This window comes from Talaromyces proteolyticus (assembly GCF_021365285.1).
Source record: "Talaromyces proteolyticus strain PMI_201 chromosome Unknown BGW36scaffold_15, whole genome shotgun sequence".
Taxonomy (NCBI): Eukaryota; Fungi; Ascomycota; class Eurotiomycetes; order Eurotiales; family Trichocomaceae; genus Talaromyces; species Talaromyces proteolyticus.
This window is the reverse complement of record NW_025764291.1, coordinates 274,321-291,229: the sequence shown is the minus strand read 5'-3', so window position 1 is coordinate 291,229 and position 16,909 is coordinate 274,321. Positions and strand designations below refer to the sequence as shown.

General features: G+C 46.6%; 5 protein-coding genes across 5 annotated transcripts; 2 read left to right on the top strand and 3 right to left on the bottom strand.

The window, feature by feature from the left end:
• Positions 1 to 417: 417 nt before the first annotated feature.
• Positions 418 to 2,455, top strand: BGW36DRAFT_70485 (uncharacterized protein). The gene is made up of 5 exons (XM_046222529.1): positions 418 to 830; positions 905 to 1,246; positions 1,304 to 1,658; positions 1,728 to 2,041; positions 2,135 to 2,455. Exons 1-5 carry the CDS (start codon positions 632 to 634, stop codon positions 2,275 to 2,277), a joined length of 1,353 nt encoding a protein of 450 aa, XP_046065730.1. The 5' UTR covers positions 418 to 631; the 3' UTR covers positions 2,278 to 2,455.
• A 1,742-nt stretch (positions 2,456 to 4,197) lies between these two features.
• BGW36DRAFT_420718 (L-ornithine 5-monooxygenase) lies at positions 4,198 to 5,945 on the bottom strand (the record flags this gene model as incomplete). Its single annotated transcript, XM_046219518.1, has 3 exons — positions 4,198 to 4,511; positions 4,571 to 5,081; positions 5,134 to 5,945. The coding sequence occupies 3 exons, from the start codon at positions 5,943 to 5,945 to the stop codon at positions 4,410 to 4,412; spliced, it is 1,425 nt and encodes a 474-aa protein (XP_046065729.1). The 3' UTR covers positions 4,198 to 4,409.
• Positions 5,946 to 6,726: 781 nt separating this feature from the next.
• BGW36DRAFT_433378 (putative long-chain-fatty-acid-CoA ligase) lies at positions 6,727 to 8,643 on the top strand (the record flags this gene model as incomplete). The annotated part of the gene is made up of 3 exons (XM_046221266.1): positions 6,727 to 7,162; positions 7,222 to 7,513; positions 7,569 to 8,643. The coding sequence occupies 3 exons, from the start codon at positions 6,727 to 6,729 to the stop codon at positions 8,641 to 8,643; spliced, it is 1,803 nt and encodes a 600-aa protein (XP_046065728.1).
• Positions 8,644 to 9,477: 834 nt separating this feature from the next.
• BGW36DRAFT_308494 (putative versicolorin reductase) lies at positions 9,478 to 10,331 on the bottom strand (the record flags this gene model as incomplete). Its single annotated transcript, XM_046212334.1, has 2 exons — positions 9,478 to 9,515; positions 9,572 to 10,331. 2 exons carry the CDS (start codon positions 10,329 to 10,331, stop codon positions 9,478 to 9,480), a joined length of 798 nt encoding a protein of 265 aa, XP_046065727.1.
• Positions 10,332 to 12,191: 1,860 nt separating this feature from the next.
• Positions 12,192 to 14,937, bottom strand: BGW36DRAFT_307906 (uncharacterized protein; the record flags this gene model as incomplete). The annotated part of the gene is made up of 4 exons (XM_046212283.1): positions 12,192 to 13,446; positions 13,521 to 13,633; positions 13,726 to 13,758; positions 13,816 to 14,937. The coding sequence occupies 4 exons, from the start codon at positions 14,935 to 14,937 to the stop codon at positions 12,192 to 12,194; spliced, it is 2,523 nt and encodes an 840-aa protein (XP_046065726.1).
• Positions 14,938 to 16,909: the final 1,972 nt, after the last annotated feature.

The window sequence follows — 16,909 nt, the reverse complement described above, 5'->3', positions numbered from 1 at the left end:
CCATCGTCCAAAAGCATGGCTTACTTATTGCATCTCTTGGCTGGTCGATGTGTGTTCTTCGAGTCGGTCTGTACTGACGGTATTAGGGCTAAGACAGTAACGTAATTACCACCAGTGCAATACGCATCGGCGGATCAGATAACAAATGCCAGAAATGAAACGCTGCTTAATGTCACGCGGGCGGATCAGATAAATACGTCGCATACCCCGATTGGCCCACTTGGAAGTTGGCAACGAGGTTTCGCTTTTGCGAGGCTCTTGGCCTTCCTTCTTGGTTCCTATTCATCCCTAGCGGCATGGCCCCGGGATCACTGGCTGGTTTATCGTAAGATCACCACCATTCCGCTACCGGCGTGAGTATGTCGGTTGCGCGCCCAGCCCACATTGGTTCCGACTGTGAGCGAACGACCGAACCATGGCGGTAAAAGCGCCAGGCTCATATTTCCTCAACATCCCAAAGGGCAGCACTTTAGTGCCGACCCCGCCAATTCTACTCTAGCAACACTGCCGCGAGCGAGACGCTCTAGACCTAAGAATCAAAAGACTGGTCACGCTCCTGTTTACTCGCCTCATACAAGGAATCTCTTACTTCATGATCAAGTGATTGGTCTGATCGAGAGGTTAATCCAACATGTCCGCCGCACGAATTACGGAGCGACCAGCTCGGATTCTGGTGATCGGAGGATCATACGCTGGCCTTTCTGTAGCTTTGAACCTTCTCGACCTTTGCAATGGCTTGCCATCCCGTTTCACAGGAAACAATTCTCCTTTGATCCCTTCCCAGAGAGTTCCTGTTGAGATAACAATCGTAGATGAGCGAGATGGGTTCTGTGAGTTCCTCTGTGCCGTTTAACATACCTGTATCGCGAAACCAGAAAGCTAAACTTTTGCCGTGCGTACATAGACCACTTAATCGGTTCCCCGCTAGCGTTTGCATCTTCGGAATATGCCCTAAAGGCATGGACACTGTTCCAAGACATTCCTGCCCTTCAGACTTCGGCTGTCAAGTTCGTCCGTGGGAGCATTAGTGATCTTGATTGTGAGGAGAGGCTCGCAACGATCATCGAGCACGGAACGCAGCAAAGTGTTCATATTGAATACGATTATTTCGTCGCAGCTTCTGGACTCCGGCGAGCTGCACCCTCAGCACCCCAGGCATTGTCGCGAAAGCAGTATCTCCTGGAAACCGCAGAGCATATCCGCGCAGCAGAGGCGGCAAAGGATGGAGTCATTGTTGTTGGTGCTGGTAAGTGATACATATTGCTTATAAGTAGCAAATAAACTAATGTCCTTTTCCTACTAGGCGCAGTTGGCATTGAAATGGCCGCTGAGCTCAAACTTCTTTTACCGAAGATCAAGGTCACGCTGATACACTCAAGGTCCAGGATACTGTCGTCTGAGCCACTTCCAGATGAGTTCAAAGATCTTGCGCTAAAACTAGTGCATGAGGCTGGTGTGAAAACAATCCTGGATGTCCGAGTTATTGAGACAATCGAGAGCAAGACATCAGATTCTGCGCCATTTGAGGTATTGCTGTCAGACGGAAGGCGGATTAAAGCTGGCTTGGTGATCAATGCCGTATCTAAATTCCACCCTACAGCCTCTTATCTTCCACCCAGAGCTTTGGATCCAGAGGGCTATGTGAAGATAAAACCAAGGTGATATCCTCTACAGAGACGATTTCTATTGACTATCGTAAACATTATTACTAACTAAGGATAACGCAGTCTGCAATTCAATAGCGATATTCCAAATGCATTTTACCACCATGCTGCTGGTGATATTGTATCCTGGTCGGGAATAAAGCGATGCGGTACTGCAATGCACCAGGGCCAGTACGCGGCAATCAACATTCATAAGAAAATATTAGCACAGATTTGTGGCATTACACCGACATACAAAGAACTTGCTTTTGACGTTCCGCCGATGATGGGGCTTGCAGTTGGTAAGAAGGCTGCTTCGTGTGGGCCCCCTGATCACACAGTGACTGCAGGGGAAGATGTGATGCAGTTATTCTTTGGTAATGACTTGGCTCTTACAAGTAAGTTTCTCCCGGAAAGTGATGAGAAAGAGAGAATCACAAGAGGGAGGGTTTCCTTTTATGCTAACCATATCGATCGGTATTTGTTTGCAGTCTGTTGGAATTATATGCGTCTTGGAGATGCGCCTTTCAAGGTAGAACCGTTATCGACTTCTGTAGATGGAGAAGATACAAAGGTTGACACACTCTCTAGCCAACGAGCCAATCTGTACATGAAAAGGCTGTCAGTCAGATAGTCAGTTGGAGCCGGTCGCTGAGCTTTATTTTCCACCTTTTGGGCAATACGGGCAAACATTTATATTCATTAGGGGTATCCACAGTTCGGCAATTTACAACTCTTTTCAGTTGATATTACTTATGCCGTTGATTCAAAAGTTGCACTTACCAGTTGACTTTCTATGCAACGCACTTTTTATGGGTAATTCTAAATTTAATTTTTCGTGCTGAAAGTGGCAAAATTGCAATTAATTAATAATAATCTAAGATGTTTACAAGCCCAACTGAATCAAACGCTAACTTGATGTCGTTTGACTTAATATCATTCGTCAATGTCGTGCCTTACAAAAGTTCTTGATAGCTGAATAAGCTGTCGCTCCATCCCGATGTTGTTTCTTTTTGATCATCAATGCAAACTATTTTACCCTTTCGGGTGTGACGGTTGTGGACCATGGCCAACACACTTTGTCGATCTGGCCACGGAGCTTTTTATAAGTCGGGAAAACGAGATACGAGGCGTTGCAAGTGCCGTACGAAATACGCGGCTGGTTTTACTGGAACCATACGCGAACCAAGGTGTAACCTAAATCAGATTAGATGATCTGATAAAATTTTCGCTCTCCTCCCCCTCCCTTGTGTAGCGAAAATGCTGTGTTATTGGCTGTGCATCATTTTCAACGTCCTCAGTAGGTTAACCGAGAAAAGATAAATGACGCACTGCCCAGGAACTACTCTGTCCGAGGCCGGTCGGCCCCATCATCTCATTCTCGCCAAGATGGTCTGAACTTGCTAAGCCAGGTCGGTTAAGTGCCCGAACAGCGTGATTATCTGCCGAGGCTGGACCAGGAAACGACTTCAATTCCGATGCATTGCACCTTTTTCAACAGTTCTCACACGGAATATTCTCTTGCAGAGCCTAAGCATAACTAAGTATAAAGATGTAACCGACATTACATGTGATTGTGCACATGGGTTCGTGCATTACAGATTGAATGCAGAATCGGTAGTTAGTATTTACAGCAGATCTGACCTGGTGAAACATACTTAATTTCAAATCCCTTAACTTTTTCAACTTTTCTCCGATTTTTTTTTTAAAAAAAAAGGCAATGAAAGAATGGAAAACGCGGGGAAATTGAGACAAACACTGAAACATTAAAACGATCCTTGGTCACTAGCAACATAATTCATGACTGTTGAGCGAAATAGCAGCCCGAGAGCTCTCATATAGACTACATCATGATATATCGAACAAAACTTTTGTTGTAACCCTTACAATTTTTAGACTGTACTTGATTTTACTAGAACATTGTTTTATTGGATGGGGCCCAGTCATAGACGGCCCAGAACCCCTCATAAAATTAAGTTTTTCATTTCGGACAGTTGGGATGGCAATATATGCGAGATCGGAGGCCACGTAATTTGTTTCTCTTATTGTTTCCGCACAAAGTAAATCACTGTGTGACGGCCTACCCTGATTTTACGAAGTTAATGGTGGGGGTAGAAGAGAGTCACGCCTTGGTTTCGCCGATCGTAAAACTAGACTAATACTGTAATTTACTTTTCTCCACTGCGGATCAGATAAGATCGCGTAATTGAACCTTGTACATGGATTCAATTGGCTGTGCACCATCAGATAAAAAATTTTCTCTCAGGGGACTTGGCAGGCTTGTATTGGAGTCCCGGTAACATAACTACCTATCCACGCTGTAAGATTGAACTTTGGAGTATGATGACGGAATGAATGTCTGTAATGTTGCGGATATTGTTGCTCTGGGAGTAGCTCAACCGCGACACTGGCGCTGTTCGCTGCTTGAAGGATTGTGGACAGCAGAGAAGTTGGTGGAGAACAGAGTTGTTCTTGATGGACATAGCAAGTGATTGAATTTAAATATATGAATTTAACTCTTCAACTACATATACTACATAGTTGACAGTTAAGTCTCTGATGTGCCCAAAACGGTAGACACGAAGAAAAACTTCAAAATCACACACAACGAAGAAAATCAGTTCTATTTGCTTAATAGGGCTAGAATCAAGCAGGCAGCTCAGGTTTTCTGGTATTAATTCTTGGCTCAAAGGACACATCAACGTGGCTTTATGTATGGACAGGGTACAAAGCAAGCTATAACTCAAGAGGTATAAGAGCCACTCTTTAGAGCCTTGCTCGATTTTCTACCGATTTCTCGCAGGAGAGTAGCGAATCCAATATTTCGTCTGCACGTATAGCAAGTATAGAAAGAAGACTATCACTGATCTGTAAACAAAACTGGTTAACTAGAATTCCAAAACAGTACTTCCTCCAGTATGACTTACTCCATGGCTACCTTCGCATGACCCTTGTAGCCACACACCTGCATCACGAACAACAGATCCAGGTTGAAAAAGGAGACGATAATTTCTTTGTACCAGGTTGCCCTTCTTTTGTGATCCTGGCAATAGAAGCGGTGCTAAATCCTCTAGTATCCCCATGAATGGGTTCCTCACGTACCCTGTCGCTGCAACTATCAGGTCAAAACCATCTTGTGTAATGCTGTTTATTCCAGTGACTGTATTTTTTAATTGAAGTTTCAATGGATGATTGGATGAGGCCTCCGAATACACGGCGCTGGTAACCTCAGTGTTTGGCATTAGGGTGAGTGTCCAGTCACGAGGATCCGGCTTTAGAAGTTTTTGTCGGTAGAGCTTCTCATATATCCCTTCAATCAAATGCATTCTGACAACACTATAGTTGGTAGCTTTGTTTCTGATTAGGTTTTGTTTCCGGTCTGCTAGTTTGAGAGAGTAAAACTCATCCACACTGGCAGGATCGAATATTTCGTTGACACTGTAAAAGGTAAGGTTTGATTATGGTTCAAAATTTATTATCAATCACTTACAATGGGCTGTCATCGCTCGGTCTTAGAGCCGAATCCCTAAAAACTAGGGTCACATGTGATCTGGGATATCTTGATTGCAAGTCCTCTGCAATTTCTACGGCGCTCTGTCCACCTCCCACGACGGCAAAGCGGCACTGAGAGCTCTCATCTCTGAATTTGTTGGGCACAATTTTCAAATACTGCGATGAATGTATGACACGATCACTGAGTTGGGAGTTCGACAACCCTTCAGGAATTGACATCTCGCCACCATTGGCCACGATAACGTGCTTTGCATTGAGATGCTGAATGTTGCCCGATGCAACATCTCGTATAGTCACCCAGAAGGATTCTACAGCCTGATTGGGTGAAATCGTCTTGCTAGGGGTGACTTTGACCACCTCTTGACCGTAGCAAACCCGGTTACCAAAGTGCGATGCGCACCACTTCATGTAGTCATTGAACTCCTCTCGAAATGGTGTATGTGTGGATAAGTTTATAAAATTTGCGAGACGGTCATGTTTGTGAAGGTAATTCGCGAAGGTAAAATATGACTGCGGATTGCGCATCGTAGCTAAGTCTTTCATGAACGAGATCTGCATCTTCGTTCCAGGGAGAAGCATTCCCGTATGCCACCCGAACTCGTTTTGGCGCTCAAGAAAAAGGATGTTCTTGTTTGTGAGACCTCGATCGTGCATCGCAATGGCAATTGCGAGGGCTGCAGGGCCGAAACCAATACAAATGATCTCATATTGTTGGCTCTTCTGGGATAATCTAGATTTGTCTTCAGAAGAGGTGTCAACCTGCTGCTGTTTATCGTGAAGTTGTTCCATGATGTATCTTAAAGTACCCCAGCTTCTTGATTGATACTTCCCTTGCTCAGCCCCTGGTTTTTGGTGCCTTGGACACTATCGACGTAGAAATGAAAGAAGAGTTAAGGGAAAACGTGATATTGAAGAGCAGAAGTGCTGCGGTTACAAAAACTTAAATTTCGATACCTAGCGAGTAATAATCTCTAATTAATACCTCGTAAGTTCAAGCTCTTAATCGAAGAAAAACAAAAAGTTTTTTTATGGAGCTTTGAAAAGGCGGGTAGCTCCTCTCCGGTCTCGGGTGTCAAAGGCGACCGTTTTATTAGCTGTTACAGTCAAATGGGGAATAATACATATATATTTGAGACTACAACAGCCAGCCAAAGGGGTGGACATAAGAAATCAGATTAGTTTTGAATTTAAGGGTGGTGGGGGCAGCTTGTATTTCCGCCGTTTTGAAAGTACAATACAGGCGTGTCATTCTGGTGGCTTTTCCTAGCTGTTATGTTACAGCCTGTAATGTAAACTTCATCTGATCGTTACGTTGAATTACCAAGGTAAAAGGGAGATGGAGTGGACAATTAATGGGCCTTTGACTTTGGACTAGAAAATAATAGAGAGTATGGCAATTATAATACATCTTTCATTAACCTATCCTTTTGTTTATTAATCCCTCCCCCAAGCTCGATTACATATCCCGAATGGCCCGAACAACATAACAATAGGATTTTGGAAGTTCCGTGAATAATCCAAATCAGTATCGTGCAAAAAGACCGCAAATAGCGGATTTAATATTTTCATTATGGTGGCGAGTACTCAGTCGGATATTGCTCTAACGCGGCTGCAGCAGACTGAGAGGCACATCGATCCAGAAGCAACTCAGCGTGAGAATGAAAAGCTATCCATTGTCCAAGGTCAAACAAATCCCCCATTATGGGAGGTGACGTTGAGCGAACTTCTAGAGCTTCAATGTCTCCAACATCGCGATTCAGACTGCCTGGTTGTACCTTGGACAGATACAAGATGGACATACGGACAACTCAAGGAGGAGAGTGAAAGACTAGCACGAGGTTTGATCGCCAAAGGTATTAAACATGGAGATTGTGTTGCTGTGATGGCAGGGAACTGTGAGCAATATGTTTCCCTCTTCTTCGCTACAGCGGTTGTAGGGGCCATTTTCGTGGTCATCAACAATAACTACACTGAATCAGAATTGTTGTACGCTCTAAAGCATACATGTGAGTCCATAATCATCAAAGCTGGATGAGGTAGTATTTTGGTGTTAATTAAATGATAGCATGCAAACTTTTATTCATCTCACCAAATATTGGCCGCCATTCACTTGAAGATACCATCCACAATCTTGAGATACGAGATCGAAGTCAAGTTCTTCCCAGCCTAGAACTTGTTATTATCAGAGGCCGGTATTGCGGAATCCAGACATATGATGACATTATTAAGGAAGGCCAGGGTGTGTCTAAAAAGGCTGCTTACCGTTACTCTAATACCGTCAGTCCATATGATGTTTGCAATCTACAATTCACGAGCGGATCAACAGGGGATCCAAAGGCATCGATGTTGACGCACCAGTATGTACAAAATTATGGTAGAATATGAAGCAATTGACTCATGATTTTACTACAGTAACTTGGTCAATAATTCTCGTTTTATTGGCGACCGAATGAATCTCACTTCGTCTGATACTCTCTGCTGTCCACCGCCACTGTTCCACTGCTTTGGTCTAGTCCTTGGGCTTCTCGCATGTTTAACACATGGCGCAAAGGTTGTATATCCTGGAGAGACGTTTGATCCTGCAGCAGTGTTGAAAGCGATATCTCAAGAAAAGTGTACGGCTGTGCATGGGGTCCCGACAATGTTTGAATCGATTCTTAGCCTCCCTAAACCAGAAGGGTTTGATTGCTCTCACTTGCGAACAGGCATAATAGCTGGGGCTCCAGTACCATACACACTTATGCAACGGCTAGTAAATGAGTTGAACATGACGGAGTTCACCAGCAGCTATGGGCTAACTGAAGCATCGCCAACGTGTTTCAACGCATTTACCTATGACTCTATTGACCGAAGATTGACTACAGTAGGTAAAGTTATGCCGCACGCTAGTGCTAAAATCATTGACCCCAAGAGCGGCCGCACTGTTCGAGTAGGTGAACGTGGAGAGCTTTGTATAAGTGGTTATCAAGTACATTACGGGTACTGGAGGAACCCAAAAAAGACATCTGAATCGCTCATCCAAGACGAAGATGGAAAATTATGGCTACGAACAGGAGATGAAGCCTCCTTTGATCTAGATGGGTACTGCACGATTACAGGCAGATTCAAGGATATCATTATTCGTGGTGGCGAGAATATTTACCCTCTTGAGATCGAGGAGAGGCTCGTTGCTCATGAAGCTGTGGCTCGTGCTGCAGTAATTGGAGTCCCTGATCGTCATTATGGAGAGGTTGTGGGTGCGTTCATCGAATTTCATGATGGCCCTGCTGTTGTCAAAGGCCTACCATCTGGCGAGGATCTAAGAGATTGGACTAGGAAGACATTGGGTCGACATAAAGCTCCGAAGTATTTCTTCGTCTGTGGGTCGCATAGTCTAATTCCTCGTACACTTCCTCAAACCGGAAGTGGAAAAATCCAGAAACAGGTCCTTCGCGAGCTGAGCTACACGTTGCTAGAGCAAGCCGAAATACAAGCGACGCTGCAATAGAAAACATGCCATACAAGGACAGGATCAAGGCTAAGCAAATCTTAGATAAACGCAAATTTTGTATTTATATTTTCCGAAACTGCATTCAAACGCACGAACACATATGTATGAAATCCCTGCCAAAATCATCTGTGGATTAGCATGATTAAACGTTGAGATCATCCCTTAACGGCCAATTATCTGCGTATTAGTCTAGTAGGTGCTATACCAATCATGTTCAAATATTATCCGCGTAGTCTCATGTGTGGTTTCGAACACTTGAGAAACCTTGGGACTGAAACGGGACTTAACGTCGCAATATAATTGCCAAGGTTAAAAGTAATTATAAGGGATGATATGGTGCCTTATTCTTGTATATAGCGAAGCTGGATATTGGAGACCTGCTTCGGCAGATTTGGATGCATCTAGAGTACAGATTCATCCCTTGAAATTTCACATATACGCTTGGCAAATTTCTGTCCTGTTATAAGTAGCACAGAGAATATAATGTTTCATACCAGTTGACATGTAGCGTCCAGCTCTGCTCCCTACGTTAAATCGATGCATACTGCGGTTGTTGTAGCATATGTAACTATTACATATGTATCAAAGTGGGATTCTTAGATTAGTCATTTGATATATTTCAATAGGAAGGCATTTAAGATGGGTTTTAGTGACAAATGACAGCATTGCATTTGAACCACTAGGTGGCTTATTTTCAAACAATTACAAAAACTAATCCATTTATTTCCTAGTTACTGTCGTATAGTGTGAAATCTAAATTTGAATGCAATTATATATCTTGCCATTGTCAACCCTCGACCATATCTTGTCAATTTAGATAAATCTAAAGTTCTAAGCGACCGAACCACCGCTGAGTTTGATTACTTGCCCTAGAGTACCAGAGGTTAATTCCAAAAATCGCCATTCGATTCACACTTAAACTTACCATTTATCCATTCACCCTCTTCGCTGCAGAGGAATGCCACAGTACGGGCGACATCAATAGGTTTTCCAGTCCGCCCCAGCGGACAAAGACTTGCGATTCCAGCATCGATTTGCGCGATAGGCATGCCTGGGTAACCACCAGGAGCATAATGCCACGAGTTTTCAAGATACATATCAGTGAGAATGCCGCCCGGAGCGAGAGCATTGACTGTGATCTTTTTCTTTCCACAATCCGCCGCGAAGCTACGTGTAAAACCTTCCACAGCAGCTTTCGAACCTGCGTACAGGGCATGATTAGGAACACCAGTCATAGTTGCGGCAACAGACGATGTTAGAATCAGACGTCCTCCTTCAGAGCAATGGATCAATGCATGTTGAGCGACAAAAAACTGGGCGCGAGTGTTCAGTGCAAAGACCTTGTCGTACAGTTCTTCGGTAACGTCCTCCTCCGCAGAGAAGGCCTCCATACCAGAATTGGAGACAACGATATCGATCTTGCCAAACTGTTTGATGGCCTCTTCGAAGAGTCGCTTGACTTCTGGAGTTTTGCTGACATCGGCTTGGATAGCAACCGCCTTAGGATTACCCTTCAATGCCTGAATTTCGTCGACGACAGCCTGTGCCGGTCCTGCCGATTTTGCATAGTTGATAATAACCGATACACCGTGCGATCCAAGCTCTTTGGCAATAGCAGCTCCTAAACCCCGGCCAGCGCCAGTAATCAGGGCAACCTTTCCTTGGAGATCGTATGAAGCAGGCATCTTGATATTTTCTTTTTATTCCTAAATCTAATTTGGATGTGGACGACAGCGAATTTGCAAGTGTGGTTGGTTCTACATGTAATTACCTGTCTACGTCTGATGATATAAGGATTGGCTTTACTTCATATTTTCCTACATTTCCCCCAATACTCGGCCCCTGTTAAACATTTCGTTTAGGAAGCACAGCAGTCCGACGGTGTAAAATTGACATAGATTTCGGACTTCGTTAGTCTCGTCCGTTGTATTTCCTCCTTTCCTTTCTGGCACTGGTAAAGATGACCGGTCGTCGGGCTCCGATCCTGTTCTCTGGATATCCACTATCTGAGTTGTCAGCTCAGCACCCGGATGGGCTAAGTCAAGTAGCCTCGTATCTAGCTGGATTGAGATTATGTCAGACGGAGGGATTCGCCTCGCTTGCGCCTAGAGGAGGAAAGGAAACCTGCGAAATTTGTTTCCCGCCAATTGGACGGAATCTAGGCCTTTTTAGCTACAAAAGAGGCTTTTGATCCAAGACTATATGCACTGTTACTGGCCCCTCCCACCATTCGATAGCTTAGCGATACCACCAAGGCCCATCGGTCCATTTTTTCACTACAATCGTTTTCTGTTATGACGATTGGCTGCATACGTTATGTAAAACATCAAACTTAAACACGGACAAGTTGACCAATGAGCAACACGAGTTTAAGGCTTGTATATGAGTCCGACCGCCTTGCCGCGCCGGCAGCGTGGCCACGGAGTGAGATGGGGCCAATTGCGGAGTGCGCGAGTCCGTGGGCCACATAGTAGCAGTATCTCGACAGACAGAAACAAAGAAAGAGAAAGAAAGACCTAAGTGAAATTTAGCGGCCACCGATATGGTCGTGAGAGGGAGGCACTTAATTCGTGTTCAACAATGATGGAAATAGTTCTCCCTCCTTTGCAAAAGTGTCATGTCTATATATGCGAAGCTAATTGTGATCGGTTGATAAGGACGCTTTCTTGATTGGTTAGAACGAAGATGCATCCATGATTGGGTTCCTGACAGTGCCTGGTAGGTGTATAGCCTGTCTTTGTACTAAAGAAATATGGTCCGGGCCTACTATTGTACAAAATTAATATAAACCGGTTTGACATTGGACCATTCGGACTGCTTTTACTGAGTGGTATGCTCTGTTAAGGGTGGCCTAAATCGATCCATGTACGCAAGTCCGACCCAACCCCCGGTGCTTGTGGTCCATTGTACTACGGGAAAGGAATCGACATTCTCAATCTAGAAGACAGCGCATTGTGGCTTTTGCATGGCGGGATAGAAGACGGGGAAAGGGGCCGGGGGCGGTTGGTATCTTCTAGGCGTGATATGGCCTAAGAATCCCTACATAGGTCATAAAGGGTCCAATTAGTAGAAAAACCCGGCCAATCGATGGCCTCAATCCAGATAGACATGCTTGATTACCCCGCGGACATCATGAGATGGACATGTGGTCAACGAATGATCAGCATCAGAGCCCCAACGGCCGGGCGTCGCGTCGTTGTACCATAGCCCGTAAAGCAAAATCCGAGATGTAAACTTTTACAAGCCGCATTCATGACAGTTATTGGCGAAAGAGGGCGATCTTATAAGGCTTACTGATCAGATGACCTCGGTTGACTGTATTTGCAATATATACATACAGAAACAATTTGAAACAACATTGAAGAGAAAACCAAGGCAGAATGTTTGGACCTGTCTATAAACCAAAAAAAGAGAAGATCCATCTAGCCGAATTAGAACTCTATGAAACCCGAGGAAAAAAGGTAGGGAAAATCATCATGGCATCGTGTCCTATCGTGACCTGTCTAATTCCAATCTATATACATACCGTCAATGTCGAGTGGGTTTCACCGGCCGTGTATCCCCCACCGATCAGCCACGGATTCCAAAGCACTTCTGACACTGGATTGTAGCTGTGTTCCAGAAAGATTTTGAGATCCCATGCCATGGTCCGTTTTATCACGACCTCCATCCAGCATCTCAATAAAATACCGGAAGATTTCATCCGGATTCTTGAGACTCGCAAAGTGGCCATCCCGGTAAGTCAGCGTGGGCTCGCCATCCTTGTACTTGAGAAAGTTAACTAATGTGGGGTGGTCAGCAGGTAAGCCATCCAGTGCAAAACGACGATTGAATTGGAGTTGGTTGCCAGATGACGAAGCCATTGCGGATTCAAGGGTATAGCTGCTTGCACTCGTTGACAGTATATCGCCACCCGCATTACCATTGGTGGTAGTGGAGGTGCGGGAGTTGTCTTTATCCCCAGACCCTGTCGTCCAGCTAGTTGCCCTTGAACTTCTTGGCTGTTGCCAATCGAAAGGATGGCGAGCAATGGCGATGAAGCATACTATAAGAGCAACCCGGTAGATTACGCCTGGCCACCATAGAGGTTGCTCCTTTTGAGGCATCAGGCGATATAAGCGCAGTACTTGACCGCAATGGAAAAGAACCTCCTCTTCAGAGTCTTGTGCAACAACAGAAACATCGGGGCCCTGCACACCACCAACAGCAGGGTTCCAGGAGCCACGATCGGGCATCATTCCGTTGGCGAGAGCGTCTTCAATTTCGGGAAAACCCGATATTGTGTTCAGGGATACCAGATGGTAAATGACAAGGGTGGCCAATGAAAAAGGTGAGTCCGTGGATGGTGAAGATGATGAGTGAGATGCTAGGGTGAACCACTCAATAAGTAGCCCACGCACCTGGTCGAGCTGAGCGTGGATTGCTGAGTTCGATAGGGCCTGCGCACTTCGCTTCCACCGGACGGGACGATTAGAGAAAGTCTGCAGCCATTGACGAAGATGGCAGACCATTCCTTGGAGCGGCATCAGCAAGAGTCTGAGCGACAGAAGGCTCAAGCCAGGTCCGCGAACGACCCGCAACTCGCCGTTCATAAAACGGCTGTAAAGATCACGGAGCGAGATCTGTGATGTATTTGACAAGTATTCCGGCACCAGTTGAGCCCAATCAGTGGAACTAGCAGCCTTCCAAAGCTTATCATCTGCAGGCATCGGGTCGATCAACATATCAACCGAGAATATATTTGCAGTGTCATAAAACAGACTCCATTCCTGATCGGCCATAACCCAGGCATATGTAAGCCTAAGAAAATGGTATGTTAGACCCATAACCTCCATGAAGACAGATAACGGCTACATTATAGAAGGGATACCAACCGAGATTTGAACTCTTGATCTTTCCATTTGCTCCAAGCCTGGTCAACATCCAGAGCACCGAAGAAAGGTTGGTGGGTATCAGGGGTTTCTAGGTGTGTTGCATTGCGAAACAACTGGTTCTCTCTGGTCAGCTCAAAGGTATCCAATACTGTTGCTCTACTCAAATATCTGTCATTTAGTTTAAATAAAAAATGTTGAAACTTACGTGGACATACATCGCCTTTTGAGCGCTCGAAATCTGACGTTTGTTAATGAAAGATGCGGAAACGAGGGGAAGAAACAATTGACGACTCACCCCCATTAGCCAGCGTTCGCCACACCACATACCAAGATAAAGAAGAAGAAGGGCACAAGAAGAGACCATTGGCTCTGTCGTAATGGAGAAGTCTCGTTCGAGGAGCTCTGATAAAGAGATACGACACATCTCGGCTAGACCTACGGCGAAATTCTGGCATTCCTGAGTGGGGAGAGCAGCCGCACCAATGGCAATCATCAACAGGAGGACAATTCCAGGCAATTTGCCATGCTGGGGAAGCTGCGCAAGCAGGTCATTTGGCTTGAGAACCGGGCTGGAGTACAGTTTAAAATATTGATCAAAGTTGCTGGAATAAGCCCGAATCATGTCGTCAAGTACTTTGGTTGGTGGAAGAGTAATCAGCACTGCATTTAGTGGGTGTGCATCAGTGTGAATGGATGACGAATTGCGAACATGGATGCTCCGAGACTGTTGAAGGAGTAATTGGGTTACAACTAGCAACTGATCTCTGGTACTATCTGTGATAGGCTCGGCAGATGTTTGGGCTCTAACACGAGTAGACTGATTGGTAGGGGCCCAGCTTGTACCCCATTGCTCCTGCGATTTCAACGTCTGTTCCAACTGTTGGAGGTTGATGCGGGCCTGACTGAAGCAGTCCTTTGACTTGGGGCGAAATGTGGAGGGGAAAAACCGAGCCGGCTGGTGCATGCTAGTGGATGCACGACGAGAGATATCGCCATCGGCTGCCTTGGAGTCCCAGTCCCCCTGCGATTCACCTCCGACAAGACGGCCATCGCCGACAGGCGAGTTGGCCAAGTATGGCTCCCACAGCCGGTCGTAGCCAGAGGTTCCCATCAAATCCGTCATCGCCAAATCAGTCATGTTCAGATCTCGCAACTCGTCCATCATCGAGGTTGGCGTCGACTGCGAGCCACTGCTGTCGCGCTCAGCACTGCTAGCTACCGGTGGCAGTTGCTGTTGTAGCGCCGGTGTGGGCTGGTCAGCTTGACGAGGAATCTGCGCCAGCCAGTCTGGAGGCAGTCCCGCGGTGAGCGGTATGGACCCCACGGCCCATTGCTGTGGCTGTTGTTGAGGCCGCTGGCTGGCGGCAGGGTAGTCGGCATCAATGACTGGCGGTATGGCCGAGAACTGGGACAGCATCATGGGGGGCGCGGGTATGACACCATGGTCTCTGGCTTCGGTCGGGGGAGTGGGCAGCGCATTGCCTTTGGGTTTGGCATTGTTATGGTCGTGGTTGTTGTTGGAGTCGTCGTCGGAGGCGACTCGTTTTCGCGGCTGAAGCGAGCGATACTGGGGTTCGTGTGATCGATTGGCAGAGCGGCGAGCAGAACGCGGCTCGCAGACCAGCTGCTTGGAGACGCATCGCATGCAAGGGACCTGAGCAGGAGCAGGTGTCAACGAGGAGACGATGGAAGAAGAGCAAGAATAATCTCAAGATGTCGCAGAAGCAGGCAGGGCAGGCAGGGCAGGCATGAGCAGGGCAGGCGCGGTGGGGCCAGCGCCAAGACCAGACAGACACTCTCACGGCACAACGGCTGCAAGAACAACATCACAGCATCACAGCATCACAGCATCTCAGCGGATGACGGCCGTCGTCCGTGATCGACGAATTGCCAAGCAGGAATGGGGAGCGCAACCACGCACCTTCTTGTCGCAGCGCACCTTGGCCTTGGAGCAGTGTGCGCAGGCAATGTACCGCAGCTCTTCAGAGCCGGTCGGCGCGGCCATGTTTCTGGCCTGCGGCGATGCATGTTGGGATAGGGCAGTCATGGTGTTGAACAGAGCTGCTGCATCGATGCCTACGAGATCAATCTGCAGGCACGTACTTAGTCGCTCGGCCTACGGCCACTCACTGGTGCCGGTGCTGCGTTATGTAGCGACTGAGCTGTGGTTTTTGGTGGTCAGGAAAGACACGGCGCCGGCGGTCGCGAGGGATCAATAATCAATGATTTTTTGTTCCTGCGCGCGGCATCTACCCCAATGTAGTGTCCTCGCGCGTCCTGTCACTACCAACAAGCACGATCTGGGGAAGAACGCTTTTCGTCACAGTTGCACCTCACTGCACAGTGCTAGGCAAAGAAGGGTGTTATTTACGAATCGTGGTTGCCGCCCATCGGACCAAGTGATGGCTGCTTTGGCGAACCGTTGATGCAGCTGCAGTGCAACGCTGCGCCGCCTGAAGTGGTGACTAAATCTTATCTAAGAATTATCGTCCCTGCAGTTATACGCTGGTGTACGAGGTTTAGAGGATCGTATCAACGGGCCATGCTGTTCACATTATTCTGATTGATGGACGACGATGATTTTCGACGACAAGGCTCCACTACAGCTGTCTTGAAAAACGACGGCCTAGGCTAATGACAATATGAGGAAGGGTAAAAGTAGGAAACTGTGAAACCGCGAAACCGAAAAGTCACCGATGGAATCTCTGCCAAGTCTGGCACCAAGTGGATTCCGCGTCGCGCATCCAATAGGCTTGCGATATTCCACAATCTACACTTCTGCATCATCGTTTATGCGCCTTAGGTCATTGAAGCTGCAGCCTGGCGAGTTAGCAGCGTTTAGGCTATTAACCTACATAATGGGTCTGCTGCATGCGCCTATCGATGAAGAATCAAGGGTGCCGGTAACCACGTGGAATACACACAATAACTGTGCTCGGGACTGACTCCCCTAAGCGCACAGTCAGATAGATCCTACAGTCTTGGCTCGCTCTTGGCTCTTCTAGCCGATATACAAACTATACATCAAAATTCGGCTACAATTCCCTGGTCCAAATGGGCGTCCTTGTTGCTTACGAGAAAACTTGCACAGGTTCTTCAGCCGCGGATCATCCCCATAGCAAGTTCCGACTAGTCTCTGTTGGTCAGAAGTACACGCCGCCGAGTTGATCCAAGCACCCACTTGGCCATTGCTCGAAAAATGGGGAGTCGAGACCATCGACTAGCTGACGTCTCCAATACCGAGAGAGGCGAAGGTCTGACGTGATGACGTCCCTTAAAATCTAACTCGGAATTATCCAAGTTCCGAAGGCGCGAGGAAAGTGCGAGAGGGACGGTCGAAAAGCACCAGAACGACTAGAACATTGTCAATCACTCAAACAGACCTGCAG

Excerpts from the sequence above, each read along its gene's own strand:
- BGW36DRAFT_70485 (XM_046222529.1), top strand. The coding sequence starts at position 632 with ATGTCCGCCGCACGAATTACGGAGCGACCAGCTCGGATTCTGGTGATC. Across the intron at positions 831-904 it reads AGATGAGCGAGATGGGTTCT|ACCACTTAATCGGTTCCCCG; the intron begins GTGAGTTCCTCT and ends GTGCGTACATAG. Across the intron at positions 1,659-1,727 it reads TATGTGAAGATAAAACCAAG|TCTGCAATTCAATAGCGATA; the intron begins GTGATATCCTCT and ends AGGATAACGCAG.